The 18374-nt window shown below is 41.7% G+C and overlaps 1 protein-coding gene across 2 annotated transcripts; it reads right to left on the bottom strand.

Annotated features, from left to right (window-relative positions):
- Positions 1 to 1040: 1040 nt before the first annotated feature.
- On the bottom strand, positions 1041 to 8354 carry IDI1 (isopentenyl-diphosphate delta isomerase 1). 2 transcript variants are annotated; one of them, XR_014000758.1, is made up of 6 exons: positions 8026 to 8354; positions 5346 to 5518; positions 4116 to 4208; positions 3307 to 3437; positions 1666 to 2366; positions 1041 to 1620 (listed from the first exon to the last, which is right to left on the bottom strand). XR_014000758.1 is itself a non-coding variant. In XM_081163869.1 (5 exons), exons 1-5 carry the CDS (start codon positions 8337 to 8339, stop codon positions 2049 to 2051), a joined length of 1029 nt encoding a protein of 342 aa, XP_081019995.1. In that variant the 5' UTR covers positions 8340 to 8354; the 3' UTR covers positions 1041 to 2048. The 2 variants fall into 2 exon arrangements, 1 of the variants encoding a protein (XP_081019995.1); XM_081163869.1 differs by having other exon boundaries at positions 1041 to 2366.
- Positions 8355 to 18374: the final 10020 nt, after the last annotated feature.

Below are 18374 nucleotides of genomic sequence, written 5' to 3'. Positions count from 1 at the left end.
TGGTAGTAAGTATCATTTCCCAAAGGTCTATTTTAACTACATCTCATTAGATATGAGAAGCAGCAGCTCTATCATAAAGCTATATTAATAAATTTAGTGGTAACAAAACGTTGCAATTTATAATAATATCAAGATACACGCAGAGTGGTCTAAGCTGAGCACATAACTTTATATGCAGGTTTGAAACATATAGAAGCCCTCTTAGGCAGTACTGAGCTAGATGGACCAATTCAGGATTCCTCCTGGATCAGTTTTTTAAAATTAATGTTATATTGGCTACTTTCCAGTTCCCAGAAATGGAGGCTGATCCGAGGCAAAAGTTACATATTTTTGTTAGAAAATCACATTTGATTTTTTTTGAAACCCTTAGGTGGATGCTATCTCAATCTGGCAATTTGTTAGTTTTTATTTGGTCTATTAAGCCTAGAACTGTTTTTCATTTACCACAGATAGCAAAAGTTAGTTCAGGTACAGGATCTGTCCTATATCCTCTGCTGTGAAAACAAAAGCAGTGAATTCATTTGGATTCTGAGCCACCTTCTTTTGCTCCCTTGTCATCCAAGATACCAACTGTCTTCCTAGCCAGTCATCTGCTACTAAGGTATTTAAATGTTTTGTTGTTCATGTTTTTAGCAGTGTACTGCTCCATTTTTTTAAGGAACCTTTATTGTCTCATATGCCAAAGTTTGTGTTCCTTTTTGTTTTCCTTATTTGGGCAAGACCTCCATTTTTGGAAGGAACAGCAGCTTCTTTGACTCCGGTTGTTAACAGTGCTGGTGTCCTCTTGGACACCGTCCTTGATCTGCATTTTACACTTCAGTTGAGCTTCTAAAAAACTTCCAAGATGGGGGACACTGATCAAGAACAAGCATTTTTTAAGATCAGAAATTTAGCTCAATGGGCCTGTCCAATAATTATTAACATTTGTCATATTGTATTCCTCAAAAATTGGTTTTCTATTAACTAGCCTAAATTTAACAGGTTATGGAAAATTTAAACGGAACACATTAATTTTTTTCATGAAGAAGAATTAAGTTCAGTTGTTAGGATTCAGTCATTTTAATGATTAAAAATACACCAGCAGCTTTCTGGAACACAGCAGAATGTCTGAATATGCACAGTTTTTACTATCTAGTTATATCTGAAAATGGAACACCCTTAAGTCAAGGTAAAGTGAAGAGTTACTAGGCAGGCCCAAGAATTCCTTTCCTTTTTACAGCAAATAATTCAAAAAAGGAAGGCACATTTGGAGACGACTGAAGTACAAATTCTCACGACATTTTGAATACCACCTAGTTCTGCCCTGTAATGGTTTTCATCATGCACAGTTTACAAGTGAACAGGTACTATTAGAGCAGTTAACACCACACTTACTTATTACCCCACATATTTCATACTGCTAGCGCACCAGAAAACTGAAAATGAGTGGATGAAATAGGCCAGCTCTTGAATTGGCAGAATGTAAGTACTGTTTCTCTTATCCCCTAACATGGACTTTAGTATGACATTCAAGATGCAGCCTTTAGGACCAGAAATCGCAACAGCTATGCTAGTTAGGGCTGATGGAGAGTCACATGTTAGCGCCCCCCTCCCCTGCATTAAGCCAAGAACAAAACTAGTCTGGGAACTCCATTGGGTTTGTCTGTATCTAATGGGATTTCTGACTAAATAACTAACTCCTTCCCTATTGTACAGCAAACAGCCTACCCTGAAAAATAGAGAGGTATCCTGGCTAAGATTTAACTTTCAATCTTGACTGGTAGCCTAGTCAGTATTAAACCTCAGATTCTAGTGATTATATCAACAAATACATTCCCATTGAAAGCTTGTTAATAATCCAAATAATTACTCCAAGAAATGAAAGGCAGAAAAGACTCAAGCTTTAACAATCAGCCAGAGATAAAATCAATTTCCCTTCACAGGATATCTTCTTATTCCTAATTCATTCCCTGTGCTGCAGTCAACTTATAATTAGTGCTTCAGATATTGCCATTTATCAGTATTAAATGGTACTATATCGTTTTTAGAGCAGCATATTCTACAAGCTGTTACATTCTGTGAATCTTTTCATGATCCACAAACCTATTCAGATTATTCAAGTTATCCCACCATTTAAAGAGAAAAGTCTCTGCAATCAGTTTGAACCATGGAGTAATCTTAATTTCATTTCGGGATGCTTTTTCCAGGAGTTCTTTCAGTTCTTCCTGTGACACATAACAATAGCTTTTAATTTCATTGGGATCTGCATTCAGCGTCACATTCTTCTGCACAAACAAGATGTAATCGATTTCATGTTCTCCCCAGATCCCATTGGACTGAGCTTTGTAGTGAATTCGGGTTAAGTACAGGATTTCTTCTGGTGTTACCTACAACCAAAAACATGTAGTGACAGTACTTTATAACTTCCTTTCTGCATTTTTATGATAATTTTTTTCCAGAACACCTCAATACAACCCTAAAAGGGGTGGGTTGGAGAAAGAGTTGTGGTAGTTTGCTTTTGCTTTTAAATGGTTGATTTTTAATATAACATTTGTACAGTCAGTTGCTCAGATCAAAAGAATGACACTTGGACTTTCCTTCCCCATCTAATCTGCTCCTAAGGACTCTGTGGAATAGTGTATAATGGAGTGGACAGAGTGCATGTCCGCCTGGGATGGTGAGAGACTCAAGGCTCAAGTGAGCATTTAATTGAATAATGTACATTTGAGTGGATATATCAGATAAGAAAACATTCTTCCCAATATAAACTGCAGAGAGGAGTACCTCAGAGCTCTAGTCATATGGGTATAGCCAGAGCCCTTTGTGTTGCTTCAACAATTCTTCAAAGTCTTAGGTGTTTGCTTGCCCAGACATAGAAACATTTTATGCTGGAGCCAAGGCATCTGAAATCCCTTTCCAGCCCTGGGAAAAACTGTACTATTAAAATAGTTCCTTCTTGCTCCTTATATGTTTAGATTATACAAAAAGCCTTTCTGGTGTGCTTGCTGGACAGATTGTTACAATCACTCTATCAACTAACATCTGTAAGCAAGCATGTCTTGATCAATTGTGATTATTCTGAAACTCAATCCAGGGCATGCACCAAACCTGGTCATTCTGACTAGTGAAAAAGCACAGACAAGCTGAAGTAGCAACAAACACACTGTGATAATTGCTCCCTTCTCTTAAGCTTCTGGGAATAGGGCCGACAGGTTCCAAATAAATACTGCAGCTCTGATTAGTATTTAGAACTGCAAGTATAACTAGATGCTGTTCAACTATTTTCCCCTAGGGAAGTCATTACTCTGAAATAAGAGCATTATTTACCTGTTCCATTGGAATTCCTAGCTCTTCTTTCAGGCGCCTCTGAGCTGCTCTTCGAACGCCAATTGCGTTCTTTTCTTCTACTTCAAGCACGGTGTTCAGGGGATGACTGCAACAAGTGTTGGTGAAGCAATCTACCAAAAAAGTTTTGTGGATTCAGTTTTAAGAATACTTTGCAGACTTTCAGATACTAGAATCCTTGAAGTAGCCAATCTCATTTTGTTGACAGTACCAAGTATCCAGAGTTTGAAACAAAGTTCCAAAAAAATCAACAACACAATAGCACATACTGCCATATTCAAAGCAAAATAAACCTATCAATGCTTAGCACCATAAAGAATACATTTCCAACATGTAAACGTAAAGTGAAATTGTGTTCCCAAGCCCATTCTGAGTTATATATGGTTAGAAAAAAAGGGACAAAGCACTAGTCATTATTTAAATTGTGATTTCCACCCCCCTTCAATTTGCACTTATTCACTAAAAGTGTGCTAGTCTAGACCAAAGACAACATCACCACACCAAATAGTCTTTTGGGCATTTGACCTATCAGAAAATATTTGCATGTTTCTCACGCTTCTGCTGTTAACTGAACAAATACAGGTCATGTACACACCCACCCCACCATTCTTTCAAAGAGAGAAAACATTACTGCTACCCAAGTATCTGCTCACTTAAAAATGAAAGTAAATTTGTTTGAAATTTAACAGATAATTCTATTTTTCAAGCATTCCAGAAATATATGAGGACACAAAGTGGTATTTTATAGAAGCTACGCAATGAAAACAAGAATTTGTTGCTTAATAACAAACCTGGGAAAGTGATTTTGGCATCTGATCTTTGTTGCAATAGCAGTTTATTCTCCGTATTGAACAAGAAGACACTGAAAGCACGATGCAGCAGTCCTAGCACAAAAAGATAGGCAATATGTTTTTAAAAAGAATGTACTGCAAGGGGGGTGGGGAGTAAACTTCACTCGTGTTCATCGTAATACTTGATCTTACAGTTTAAAACCAAAGTTTAAACAAAGAAACAAGCATCCTATTTCTAAACAAAACTTTCTACTGTATGCATTATGGTTTCTCATTTAGGCTGGTAACTGCCTTGGAAAGGAGGGTTGGATATATATTTATTTGAATAAATTATTGCTTGGGTACCCTTTGAAGAACTTTGTAGGAGTAAACCTAAGATATTATTGTATGCCATATCTTACAATATACTACAATATATTACTTTTGCAAAAGTCAAGTGCTTAGGTGTTTTTGCACTGTCTGAGGAACAGAGCTATTTATTTTGAGCAGTTCCTTACAGATCTGTAATCAAAGACATCACAGAAGACTAACGTCTTTATTTTGTCAGATAACAGGTTAGTGTCAGATGTTCTCCTGGAGCAGCATAAGTCAGCACAAGAAAAGGGTTTTTAACTCACGCTGCTTCTGTTCTTGTGTGCAGTAGGGAAATTGTCTATATCCTTATGCACCAAAAGTGATGTTTCAACCACAGAAATAATTGTGTACCTTGGCTTATGGAATATGCCCATTACCTCTTTAACTGAAGCCTGAAAATTGCAGAACACTCATTCATCTTTTATTGCTCTTTGGCATAAACATTTGAAGGAGCCACCCGCAGTCTAAATTTGTGTGTGGGGCAGAACTATATAAGGTAAGGCTAAATGGTGGGGCAGGAAGTTGCTCTGTGGGCTGTGTGTCAAAGTAATCGGTGACTCAAAACATATTAACAAGCCTAAATTGCTATTCGACTTCACAGCATGAAAAGGATTTTCTTTACCACTTAAAGAACTCTGAATTCAAAGTTATCTTGTACATGCATGCATAAGACTAGTCTGCTGAACCACATTCCTCTATCTTCCTTGTTCCATTTCCTCCAGCTCCCTTTCTCGTTTTAACTGCTACATCTTGTTGTGCAAGTAGATTGCAAAAAACCCAGAGGCAAAAAATGGGGTTAGGTAGAAGTGCTCAATACAGCTTGGTACCCAGGCAGGACCAGTTTACATACAATGGGATCTGAACAGTGATAGATACCTTTGTCAATGTTCTCATTCAGGTGGCAGTTTTTCTTGGTATCTGAACCAATTTTGTTGTCGTTTTCATCAATAAGGATGCACATCTCTGCCAGCAACCCTACCTGCTGCTCATCCAGTTCATTTGTATTTATTTCAGGCATGGTTGCAGTATTGATGCTCCTGATAAAAATACTGATGACAAAAAACCAACAACCCACAATTACACAAATATTTAATGAACAGTATTAGAACTTACAAGATTTCCTAATGTTTGCCTAGAGTCAGCAGAGCACAGGCATGCAGATGAGTGTCCATTATACTTGCCAAAGCTAGAAACTTGCCTAAACTTCACAACCAATGCAACCATCAAGTGTGCATATAATTTCTGATGGCTAGACAAAGTTAATTTTGATCCTCAGCCAATATTCTTAGTTCAGTAAGAATACGAGTCCACCATTTTTTACACAATACATAGCTATCACTACTTGTTTTATCTTGCACTAGCATGACTTTACAGGAAAACACACAAAGCCTTTAGTGTCTTTAGGCACCAACTATACTTATCATTTGTTAAAGTAGACCACTTCCTCCTTTTTAACTAGCCCTGAGCCAATGCCTTTATTAGTACCTGTTTAATAGATGGAAGCTTTTTTGATTTGTCTACAGTGATAAGGCTTCACCTGCTATACTTCTATGTATAAAGGTAAAAAGGTAAAGGACCCCTGGACGGTTAAGTCCAGTTAAAGGCAACTATGGGGTTGCGGCGCTCATCTCGCTTTCAGGCCAAAGGAGCCAGTTTGTCCACAGACAGCTTTCCGAGTCATGTGGCCAGCATGACTAAACCGCTTCTGGCTCAACAGAACACCGTGACGGAAACCAGTACACATGGAAACGCCGTTTAGCTTCCCGCCACAGTAGTATCTATTTATCTACTTGCACTGCCGTGCTTTCAAACTGTGTATTGCACTGCTGACAAAAGTAAGGGGCTAGTAAAAGATGTAGCAAATGCTTTGTTAAAAATATGAGAGTCCTGCCAGGAAAAGATGTGGCAGACTTACCCAACTGCTTAAACAAAGAGAGGAAAAGTACAACTATGAGCATACCTTGAAACACCTTTGTATATTGGGAATGCTATAGAATTTTTTTTAATCCCCCAGCCTACTTCAGGTCCATGTCACTTGTCAGCCCAAGTAGCAAAAGTTCTGAGCGCTTATAAAGCTGTGGAATCCAGCAGCAGAGCTTTGCTGCTGAAAGTTTAATTTGGAAGCAAAGAACTGTTGCTATAGTGGGAAGTATGCTACTTTTGCTGTTTAACAAAAATGTTTTAGAAATCTACACTAGGAAAAGAGAAGGAGCTACATGCTCCGTCTCCAAAAGCTCCATCTCTTTCAAAATCCCAAGGGAAACTACAAAGGATAAATACAGGAAATTACTGAGCTTAGTACAGTGGTACCTCAGGTTACATACGCTTCAGGTTATATACGCTTCAGGTTATAGACTCCGTTAACCCAGAAATAGTGCTACAGGTTAAGAACTTTGCTTCAGGATGAGAACAGAAATCATGCTCCGGTGGCGCTGCGGCAGCAGGAGGCCCCATTACCTAAAATGGTGCTTCAGGTTAAGAACAGTTTCAGGTTAAGAACGAACCTCCGGAACAAATTAAGTACTTAACCCAAGTTACCACTGTACTGTCTACAAAAACCAGCAGTGGCTCTTCAGAGTTTCAGGTTGGTATCCATCCCATCTCTACCAGAAGCTTACACAATCTTTATCTTGGTCACCTAACCGCCCTCAGGGGCATGTTGTGGGGAAAAATGTGGGGGAAGGAGGAAGAGAACAGCAGGTGCCATCTGCAGCTCTTTAAAGGACAGTGCAGTAAGAACAAGAGGACATTAATAAAACTTGAGTAAGATTTCTCAGGGCTGTGGATGGAGGAAGGGAACTTCCACAAGATGCAGAGAAAAAACCTGAACTCAGATTCCCTACCCAAGCCTTTTCAATAGGGAAGTGGATACTGTATGCAGATCAGTGTTTCCCAACCTAGGGTCTCCTGCTGATTTTTTGGATTACAACTCCCACCATCCCTAGCTAGCAAGACCAGTGGTCAGGAATGATGGGAATTGTAGTCCAAAAAGAGCTGGAGACCCAAGCTTGGGAAACACTGATGTAGATCAGGCATCCCCAAACTCGGCCCTCCAGCTGTTTGGGGACTACAACTCCGAACATCCCTAGCTAAAAGGACCAGTGGTCAGGGATGATGGGAACTAGTCTCAAAACAGCTGGCGGGCGGAGCTTGGCCATGCCTGATGTAGATAATACAGTGGTACCTCAGGTTAAGTACTTAATTCATTCCGGAGGTCCGTTCTTAACCTGAAACTGTTCTTGACCTGAATAAATAGTGCTTCAGGTTAAGAACTTTGCTTCAGGATGAGAACAGAAATCCAATGCTCCGGTGGTGCAGTGGCAGCAGGAGGCCCCATTAGCTAAAGTGGTGCTTCAGGTTAAGAACAGTTTCAGGTTAAGAACGGACCTCTGGAACGAATTAAATACTTAACCCGAGGTACCACTGTATTATTATTATTATTATTATTATTATTATTATTGGACGCTGCACCGCCACCTCCCTTCGCTTCCCCGCGGGTGACTCAGCTGCATCGCTTCGAACTCCCTTCCGCCCCCAGGCCTTTTTTGGTCCTTACCGCGTTCCGTCCCCGGGCCGGCACGCGGCCTCTGCACTCACGCAAAGCGAAGGACGCGGCCGCCGAGACTGAGGAGGTGGTGGTGGCTGCAGCACCTGTCCGAGGCTGCGACGATACAAGCTTCCCCACGAAGACGAGGAGGCGGAAGAAGCAGAAGCGGAGAGCGCGCGGGCTGCAGAGCCTTCTCCTCCGGCTGCCCCGGCAGCAACAGCTGCTGCCGACGCCGCCAACCGCTGCGCCGCGCGCCACATCGCCTGGCAACCCTCCCCGCTCGGCGCCTGACCAATGGCGGCGGCCCCGGGCGGCGGCGTCATCAGGTGGGCCGATCGCGCCACCGCCCGCGAACAGGGAACGCAAAGCGCCAGCCAATCGCCCGCGGGAGAGCGGTCGCGTGCGGCTCTCGGGTTCAGCGGGGGGGGGGGGAGAGAGAGGGGTGGGCGTGACTAAAGGCGTGAGGGGGTGTGACTAAAGGGCGAAAGGCGGGAGGGGAAGGGTGAGTGGATGTAATTTCACAGAAGCGTGACATTCTTAAGAGTTGGAAGGGACACCAGAGGGCCATCTAGTCTAACCCTCTGCAATGCAGGGATCTTTTGCCCAGTGTAGCGCTCGAACCCACAGCCCTGACATTAAGAGGCTCATGCTCTACGAACGAAGGAAAGGATAACAGCAAAAGCAAAAAATAAAAAACCAAGAGTGGAAGAAGCTGATTGCAGTTTTTGTAGGAGATGCCTGTATTATATGCTCGGTTAGCACCTGATCTTTGGAACTCCCTACCGTTGTATATCAGGCGTGCACCTTCTCTATTGAAGTCTTTTCAGCACCTGCTAAAAAATGCCCATCTGTCACCAAACCTTCTGGAGGAGATCTTCATCGTAGCTGAAATCAATGTTGCATCTCAATTGAACATATGTGTGTGTGTTCCTGATGCTCTTTTAAACCATGTAAGTGTGTGTGTGTTTATAGTGTTGAGTGCCACCCCAATCTTCTAGTGGTGTGAGTTTCCAGGGGTTCCAGTGTTTGTGTTTTCTTTTGGGAATGAGGCACAGAGGACACTATGGTGCCTATAGGATATATGGTTTACTTACACACGCACACACACATATGCAACCTGAGCTGAGTATAATGGAGGGGTTCACAGCATTAACAGCCCAAGAGGGGCTTGTTTCTCTCATGGCTGCAGTCTATGATTCAAACAGACACCAGCCATTTTGCTCTGATGCTCTTTCCAGCTGCCGCCTTTACCAAACTGCAACCTTCCCCCCCCCCCCCAGGTCACATCACACTCAACCTAAAACTATTTCAAACACTGGCTTTGCCTTCTGACTCTGAGTTCAGGAAGGGGCTCCACCCATTTGCCTTTCGGTCCAGAGTCTTTTCCTTAATGGCTTCTTACCTTTCCTTTGTTCTATAAATGGCTCCTCTCCCAGGCAATTACCTCATGAGGTTCACTTATTTAGTTTATCTAGCTCTTAACATTTGCTGGGTGCAGATATTAAATGTCTGGCACCCACAAACTCATAACACAGGTGAATCTGGCATCAAACTCGTTACAATATATTTAACTTTTATTGTGTTGTAAATAGCCTCTGGATGCCTGAGGGGGAAATGATTCATAAGGGAAATAAATAATAAACTGAGATACCAAGCATCTTGATAAAGAAAGTAAGTGTAAGCTGAGGGTCCAAAAAGGCCTTGAAATGTGAGAGGTATGTTTTGAGACATTTTTGTACAAAGCTCAAATGTATACGAGATTTGACTGTGTTGTGCCATTCACACACAAAAAGCGATAATTGGTGGTAGCTCAGTACTCATTTGCTAAAGATATTCATCTATTCATAGATATTCATCTGTATAAATACCAGACTAGTAATTTGTGGTAATGAGGCATCTGATCAAGGCCTGTATTTTAAAATGAGCTTAAAGATATATTTGCAAATGTTTGTATGTTTCATGCCAGGCAGAAATCAGCTGGCTAAGTACTTTGGCAGTTGTTTATCTTCCTGCTCTCCTGAACAAGGGCCCCCCTGATTTATAGCAGTAGCAGGAGACAAGTTTCTCTAAGTTGTAAAAGGAAATTACAGGCTGGGAGCAAATGTTACACTGACCCTACATATTACAGAATACAATCAAGCTGCAAAAACACTAATTAAGAGTTGGTAAATAGTAAGAATTATTGTTTAACAGAAAATAATACCATGAGCCATTTGTTTTAGCCATTTGTTTTGGAATGCAGGGGCAACAGGGGCAAGAGGTGATCTGGTAATTAAGGTGCCTTGTCGAGGCAAATGTAAGATATATGGCTACTTGTCTGCCATTTATGGATAGAAGGAAATATAGCTCTTTGTCTCCCATAAAAGGTAATAGGAAATGGGTGTATCTTTTATGATTGGTTCTAGCAAACAGCCAATAGGAATTTCAACCAGGCTGATTGGACAGAGTCAGCCAAAGGAGGAGCAAGGGGGCTGGGCTGAGGAAATATAAGTGCTGGCCATCAGGGCTGGAGGGGGCAGAGCTTTGGTAACCATATACCACTGTGCCTATCATTTATTTGTCTGACAAATAAATTGTTATTTTAATTTCTCTATTGCTGCGTTGAATATTTCATTCCAGCTAAGCGTTAACCACAAGCAGGGTGCTACAGTAACATAATCCTTATTTATTAAAAATATTTATTATAATTGACTCACTAGGGTGGTAACACAGCCTTTATTAGAAATACCTATTTGTAGATAATTATCTATATAGATGGGGTTGATCAAACTAGTAGTCTCCAAATATTGTTGAACTTTCAGCATCCATAAGCTCCAGCTGGCATGACGATTGGCCAGGGATGAAAAGGGAGTTATAGCCCAGCAGCATATGGAGGGCATTGTGTTGTCTATCCTGAATAACATAAAATAAAACAAACTGCTACCAGATCATGAAAAAACGATACATGCTAAAATACTGCATGAAACAAATAGGACAGCAAAACTTAACAGTTAACAATCTTCCTGTATTTGCTGTGGTAGTTTAAAATTAATTCAAACCTTGGTTCCAGTTGCTGTTCTTATAAATATGACATCCTCCCATCAGATGTCAAGGAAATAAACAACCATCTGACTTTTAGAAGACACCTGAAGGCAACCCAGTATTGGGAAATTTTTTAATGTTGTAATTTTTTATATGTTGTAATTTGCCCGGAGTGGCTGGAAAAACCCAGCCAGATGGGTGGGGTATAATAATAATAATAATAATAATAATAATAATAATAATAATAATAAGAAGAAGAAGAAGAAGAAGAAGAAGAAGAAGAAGAAGAAGAAGAAGAAGACACATCTCTGCAAGAGGGATTGCTCTTTAGAGCCGGTGGCCGGGTTGCTGCTCCTGAGAGAGCCCCTCTCTAAGCCAGGAGGATTGCAACAATTTACCTTGCGTTTTCCCTTCCTGGGCAATGCTGGAGCAGGTTTTTTGTTATACAAGTTCATGATCTCTTGGATGCGACTATGTCCATTTCCATTCAGTTTCAAGCCTGAACTTGGCAAAGAAACTGAAATCCAGACGAGCTATGCACCCTAAATGCTCCCTCCTCCATGATGACTGGTCCATTTGGGCAAATGGAACACTTTCCCACCAACATCAGTCAGCGCCAGCCAGCCGCCACCTGCCTGCCTTCTCACTTATGTCAAGAGGGTATCTCTCTGCCTTTCATCTTATTCCTCTTCAGTATCTGTTGCCATTGTAGAACGCAGCAGGGAAATGGATGAGGGAAAACTAACATTAGCGGACTCTCCTGCTGGGATCTCTTCTTCTTGCCTCACTGGTCCAATGGGCACCATAGCTGTCAACGTTTACCTTTTTTCCCTTATTCCAAATAGGATTCCTCGCAAGAAAAGGGAAAAGTTGACAGCTATGATGGGCACCAGTCCCCCCTGGCTGCCCCTCTTCTGTTCAGTGGATTAGGTCTCATTTCCTCCATTTTCTGGTTTGCTGGTAGCAATGCATAGTCACCACTAGGAGGCAGAATTGGTAGTATAGATCACTTATCTCAAACTCCTGTGCTTTTTATGCTTTTTTTAAAAAAGAAAAGAAATATTTTTATATCATACTCCTCTTTATCTTGTGCTTGCATAGGGCCTTCCATGGTTTCCCACCCAAGGGACTGACCAGCATGAGACCCGTTTCATTTCATTAATGCTGCAGTACCATGAACCCCCGGGACAGCAGTTCCCAAACTTTTTGGACGCAGAGCCACATTTGAAAATCTTTAGAAACTTTCCTGGGCACTTGTACAAAATGGCCGACCGGTCACAAAATGTCCTGTGAAATCAAAAACAACAAAGAACTCTCATAGGAAACTGAAAGCAAAATACCTACGCAAAAAAGGCAATTACCCCCCCCCCCGATAAAATAGGCACACAACAAAACCAGGAAAAACACATAGCAAACCAAAAAAGAGGAACCCTTTCAACAGCAAGGAGAACAAACACACACACGCCAAAACAAAAACCCAGCAAACACAGTCAAAATGAATACACTCCCCAAACAAAAGTGGAACACCTACAAACAGCCCAAACCACACACTAAACGAAATAAATGACATCTAGCCAGACAGGCTGTGAAAGCTGTGAATTCCAATTCCTATCAGCCTCAGCCAGTTTGGCCAAGGATGATGTGAGCTGGAGTCCAACAAAATCGTGGGGGCAACATCCTGGATTTAGTAAGGTTATATAGAATTGGATTGATTTCCATCCTTTCTCCCTGCATGCTCTGCGCCTGGAAAAGACTTTTACATTTTGGTTCAAATCTTAGTGAAACTGAATCAGACTCTGGGTTTCAGACCAACACTTTTAATGATATTGATTTCATTTAATATTTACATTTCATTTAAAAGTTAACTTTCCAGGACTGCGGTGCTTACCCCAAGGGTTGACTTCCATTGGAATGTGGTCAATGGAGGGTTACTGGTATTTTGTAATACTTGTGTCCATTTACAAATAAATGGGGAACCTAAGAGGTGCCCCCAAAATCACTGCTTACCCTGAAGATTTCGGGTGTGGGTGTTAGCACCGTAAGATTCTTGAAGACAGCAGCTTAGCTTTCTATGTCCCAGACCAGGTACGACTCATTCTGCAAAATCTATTGTTTGCACAGACTCTTTCTTTACAGCATCCCTAGGATAAACAGTGTTGTGCCCTCTTGGTGTTGTGGACTACGGCACCCATCAGCTCTGGCCAGAATAATCAGTGATTATGGGAGTTGTAGTTCACATTGCAGTACTGTGGGTCCTTTATGTACAACCCTCATAGCAAATAAGATATTTCCTAGGGCAGGCATAGGCAAACTCGGCCCTCCAGATGTTTTGGGACTACAACGCCCATCATCACTATCTAACAGGACCAGTGGTCAGGGATGATGGGCGTTGTAGTCCCAAAACATCCGGAGGGCCGAGTTTGCCTATGCCTGTCCCAGGGCCATTAAGGAAGTCTCCAGCAGTTTTATTGGTCTGACCACTTCAGCAGATGCCCCTTACAATCAGAGAATTTCAGGGCTCGGATAGACTTTAGGAAATTAACCAGGTCAACCCCAATCCCATGTTACTAAGCAAAATTAGACATGCTAAAGCTATTTTAACTCAATGAGTTTAGGTGTACCCAACTCTGTATAGCAATTAGGCAATGGGTGGCCTCTGGCAATTAGTTTTATTCAGCCTCTGTTCCCTACTTGGAAATTATGATGATGTTGTGTGATTGTAATTACACTGATGGTATTGCAGGAATGACTGAAACAATATTACAGAGCATTTGCAAACTGGTAAATGTATGAATGATAATAGACACATTAGAGCTGTTGCCCACTTAAATAAATCTTTACCTGCAGTTCTTTGCACATTATTAAGGGAGTAACCACCATTGGCCATGATTACTTCCAGAATAAACATACTGTTGCACACTACCCCAAACTCTGAGCAGTGTGAGATTGCAGGGGTTCCAGCTGCTTACCCAGAGTTTGTGTTTTTGTTTGGAATGAGGCACAGAAGATACAATGGTGTCTTATGATATTATATAGTTTATTTACACAGATATACAACCTGAATCTACAGTGGAGGTGTTCAGAGTATCAATACCCCCAAAGTCTTGTTTTCCCCGTAGCTGCCATCTTTGATTCAAGCAGATATCCAGCATCTCTCTCTCTCTGCTTCTAGTTCACATCACTGCTCTAAACTTAGGTTTTGTCCTTCTAACTGATTGCAAGCTAAGGGAGGGACTCCATCTATTTGCATAAACTCCCTTTCCTTTGTTCTCTTAATGGCTCGTCACCCAGGCGATCACTTCAACACAGGAAGCTAGCTTGGCTTATATTTTAACACTTACTGGATCCAGGGGTTAGAACAGTCTCAACTTCTCGCCCCACAACTCAAGGGCCATTAAGATAATCTCCAGCAGTCTTATCGGTCTGACCAGTTTAGCAGATCCCTCTTGCAATCAGAGAATGTCAGGGTTAGGTGGACTTTAGGAAATTAACCACTCTGGGCGGCTCCCAATCAAGTGTTAAAAACAGTACAGTGTTAATCAAGTGTTAAAAACAGTACAGCGTTATCTCAGCGATGTGCCAAACTCTGTATAGCAATTAGGCTATGGGAGGCCTTTTGCAATTAGTTTTATTCATCCTCTGCTCCCTACCTGAAAATGATAATGTTGTGTGATTGTAATTACACTGATGATGTTGCCAGAATGACTGAAACAAAATTACAGAGCATTTGCAAACTGATAAATATATGAATGATAATAGACACATTAGACCTGCTGTCTACTTAAAGAAATATTTACCTGTAGTTCTTTGCATATTACCATGGGATTAACCACAACTGGACATAATTACTTCAATAATGATGATGATGATGATGTGTTAGACAAGGACTTGGAAGACAAGGGTTCAGGTTTCCACACCGCCATTAAGTTCCCCTTGGATCAGTCACTTTCAGTCATAAATGTCAGGATAAAATGGGGAGAGGGGGAAGCATGTATGATACACTGAGCTGCTTGAGTGAAATATGGAATATAAAAGTAACACTAATAAAAAATAGGAAAGCTTTGCTTTCATAGTAAAGAAAAAGACATAAACATGCAAACAGGTGTGGCGTTCGTACGGAGCCCCCGCTCGTCTCACGGACTATTGACCCATACACCACTAATCCGCTGCCACCAACCAGGTCCTCCCTGGTAAAATCACTTCAGTCTCAGTCAGCTTTTCAGTTAATAGAGAAGAGTGTATTTTATTTCAGACGCAAACAAAACTTTTACAGCATTCCAAACGTTGTTGCTCTTTACTTTCTTAGTCTTATTTTCCTCTCTCTATCTCTTCTACCTCCCTATACTCAAGAACCCACTGCCCTAATTGTCTCTCTATTACCAACTGCCTTTCCCAACCAGCCAACCCACAAAATCTAACAACTCCCAACGAACTCCTCCCAGAACTGGTTTTATAGACCCACAGACTCCACCCCCCGGGTCCTGTCTGTGCAACCTATTTAACTATTTCCCCTCCAGCACTCTCTCATATATGTTAACGTCACAACAGGCTCACTCTGGGTACCCACCGTTTTGCCCTTGTATGGCTTTGTAACAAAAATTGCTCAACTTTTCATGATGAACTGCAGAAGAGCCCAAGCTGTACAATTTCCACTCAATGGTCGTGTTTCTAACTGGATATAATTCTGGAGAACTCCAAAGTGAGCTCACTGATTTTTCCAAGAAGCATAGATAAGCTTTGCAGCCCAATCATAGGGTTTATAACTGCATGGCATAGGTGTGTTTAGGCATTCATCTGAACATGCAAAGGCTCAAAAGTGTGGGTGGGGATCCGGTGTGTTTGTGTGGCATGTACAGAAGCCTCCTTCAGTCCTTAGCTTTCACCATGTTGTGTTGGGAAGATCTGCAGGTGGCTTCTCACATTTTGCTTGTGCATCTTCCACATGATCAGAAACCCTGCTTTATCAGGGCCACCAATTACTTGTATAAAGGAACTGTAAGTAGAAGGCCTCCTACACCTTCCTCATGCAACCTGGGGAGACTTGAGGTGAGGGGCCATGCACACGAGGATGTTGGTGGCGGGGCTTTGCATTCTGCTGTCCATACTTTTTGTATTTGTTGCATTCAGGCAAACACTTGAACACACCTTTGGGAATAATATTGCAATCTGGTGCACAGCATTGGAGACAGTACCATTGCTGCTGATTATTGTCCTTGTTTCATATTTGAGGGCTTCTGATAGGATATTGAGTGGACGAGACTGGATTGATCTGATTCAACAGGTTCCTTGTTATGCTCTTCCTTGTAAACTAGGGTTCATTGTGGAGAACGACCACAGCTCAGTGGGAGAGCACACTTTATATGCAGAAGGTACCAGGTGCATCCATGGCATCTTCACTTAGAAATAATCAAGAATAATGATGTGAAAAACCTTATTGTCCGAGACCTTGAGAAACTACTGCCAGGCAGAGCAGACACACAGGGTGATGGACAAGAAGTCTGTTCTCGCCCCACGATGTTTATCTATGGATTTTTGAATACAAGTATCACAGGTCAGTAATAGTGGCTGATACAAAAATCTAGGTACACCCAATAGCTATAACATATCAGGAACAAAAAAATAGCAACCCTGAAAAAACATAGCCCTCTTTGGGAGCTGGTATTTTGAGCTACAAATCTGTCTCTTTCTTTGGGTTGTCCTGGGCAAGATAAAGTGACCAACAAAGTTAATAAATAATAATATCGTTGTTGGCATCTTTCTGTCTCGGGAAACAATGGAGGAGTGCATGTGATTGACTGTATGGGACTTGCAGAAATGACTGGCAGAATCCGGGACCAGGGAGAAGAGTCGGCAGAAGAAGATTGGAAAAAATTTAAGGACTATTTACAAAAATATTGTAAAATTAAGGAATGTTGAATGATGCTGGATTGAAATTAAGTGGTTTCAAGCTGTAACTATGATAAAACGACTTTCTTTTTGTAAGCAAGAATTTAAAGCTATAATAATCTAAGATGTTGAGATAAGGATTTGCTGTACAAACAATTCAAACTGGGTATACAAGAAGGGGAGGTATGAGGAGGTCAGGGAAATAAGTTACAAGAAAATAAGGTGTGAAATTTAAGTGTTTTTAATATTTTAATGTTTGTTTTTTCTTTTGTTTGCAAAAAATTGGAAACTTTAATAAATATATTTTAAAAAAACAACAATGGAGGAGTGCATGAAGTCAAATTGCTGGTGTTACAGCGCCTGCTGTGGCTGTGGAGGCTGACATTGGAGATACGGTAGATGTTTTGTTGCAGCTGGGGCAAATGAAGACATCCAGAGCCCATTGGCAGATCAATTGTGCATTACAAAGATGTCTGCAAACATGACAGCATCCCGCTGTGTGGGAATCCATTGCAGACGAGCAGTGCCTGGAGACAGTCAAGTCATGTACAGTACTTCAAAAGGGAGAACGTGATGCTAATGACCAGTGCCAAGATGAAGGCTTGCGTGTTGAACATGCTTTATGGAAGTTTGTTGTGGGCAATTTACACTGGCCAGAAGCGACTGCTCAACGCCTTCAAATAATAATAAAAAATCAGGAAGGCTCCATCCAAATGTTGCCTCTGTCAAGAAGTCATGAGGCAGATTTAGGCAAGGGACTCTCTCTCTCAGGGAAAGGCCGCAACTCAGTGGCAGAGTCTTGCATGTAGAAGATCTCAGGTTCAATCATCAATGCTGGCGAGCGGCTGCCAGTGTGAATGCTCAGTACTGACCTGTATGGACAAATGGCTCAGCACTAAGCATCTCCCTGTGTTCCTCTCTGAGCCCCATCATCTACCACAGGTGAAACAACACCTGTTGTTTGGTTTGGTTTGCAAGGCTGTTGCGGGGATTACAGATGCTGTTTTTCTCAGAAAAGGTCCCGGAACTCCCTATGATCGCCTCCCTTGTCTCTTATACAGTGGTTCCTCGGGTTAAGAACTTAATTCGTTCCGGAGGCCCGCTTAACCTGAAACTGTTCTTAACCTGAAGCACCACTTTAGCTAATGGGGCCTCCTGCTGCTGCCACGCCACCGGAGCACGATTTCTGTTCATCCTGAAGCAAAGTTCTTAACCCGAGGTACTATTTCTGGGTTAGCGGAGTCTGTAACCTGAAGCGTATGTAACCCGAGGTACCACTGTAATGGCAAGGGTGCCCAGCTGAGAGGTGCCGTCACTGAGTTTCAGCGAATTCCGGCTGAAAGCAAGCCCTGGGTACCAACAAAAACTCGTTACTTGCCAACACCCAAAGTACCTAAAATGTCCTAAGCTCTGAACATACGTCAAAAGGCGAAAGCAGAGAATGCCTGCGA

The sequence above is a fragment of the Podarcis bocagei genome, assembly GCF_964188305.1.
Source record: "Podarcis bocagei genome assembly, chromosome: 12".
Classification (NCBI taxonomy): domain Eukaryota; kingdom Metazoa; phylum Chordata; class Lepidosauria; order Squamata; family Lacertidae; genus Podarcis; species Podarcis bocagei.
This window is presented reverse-complemented; position numbering and strand designations above follow the sequence as displayed.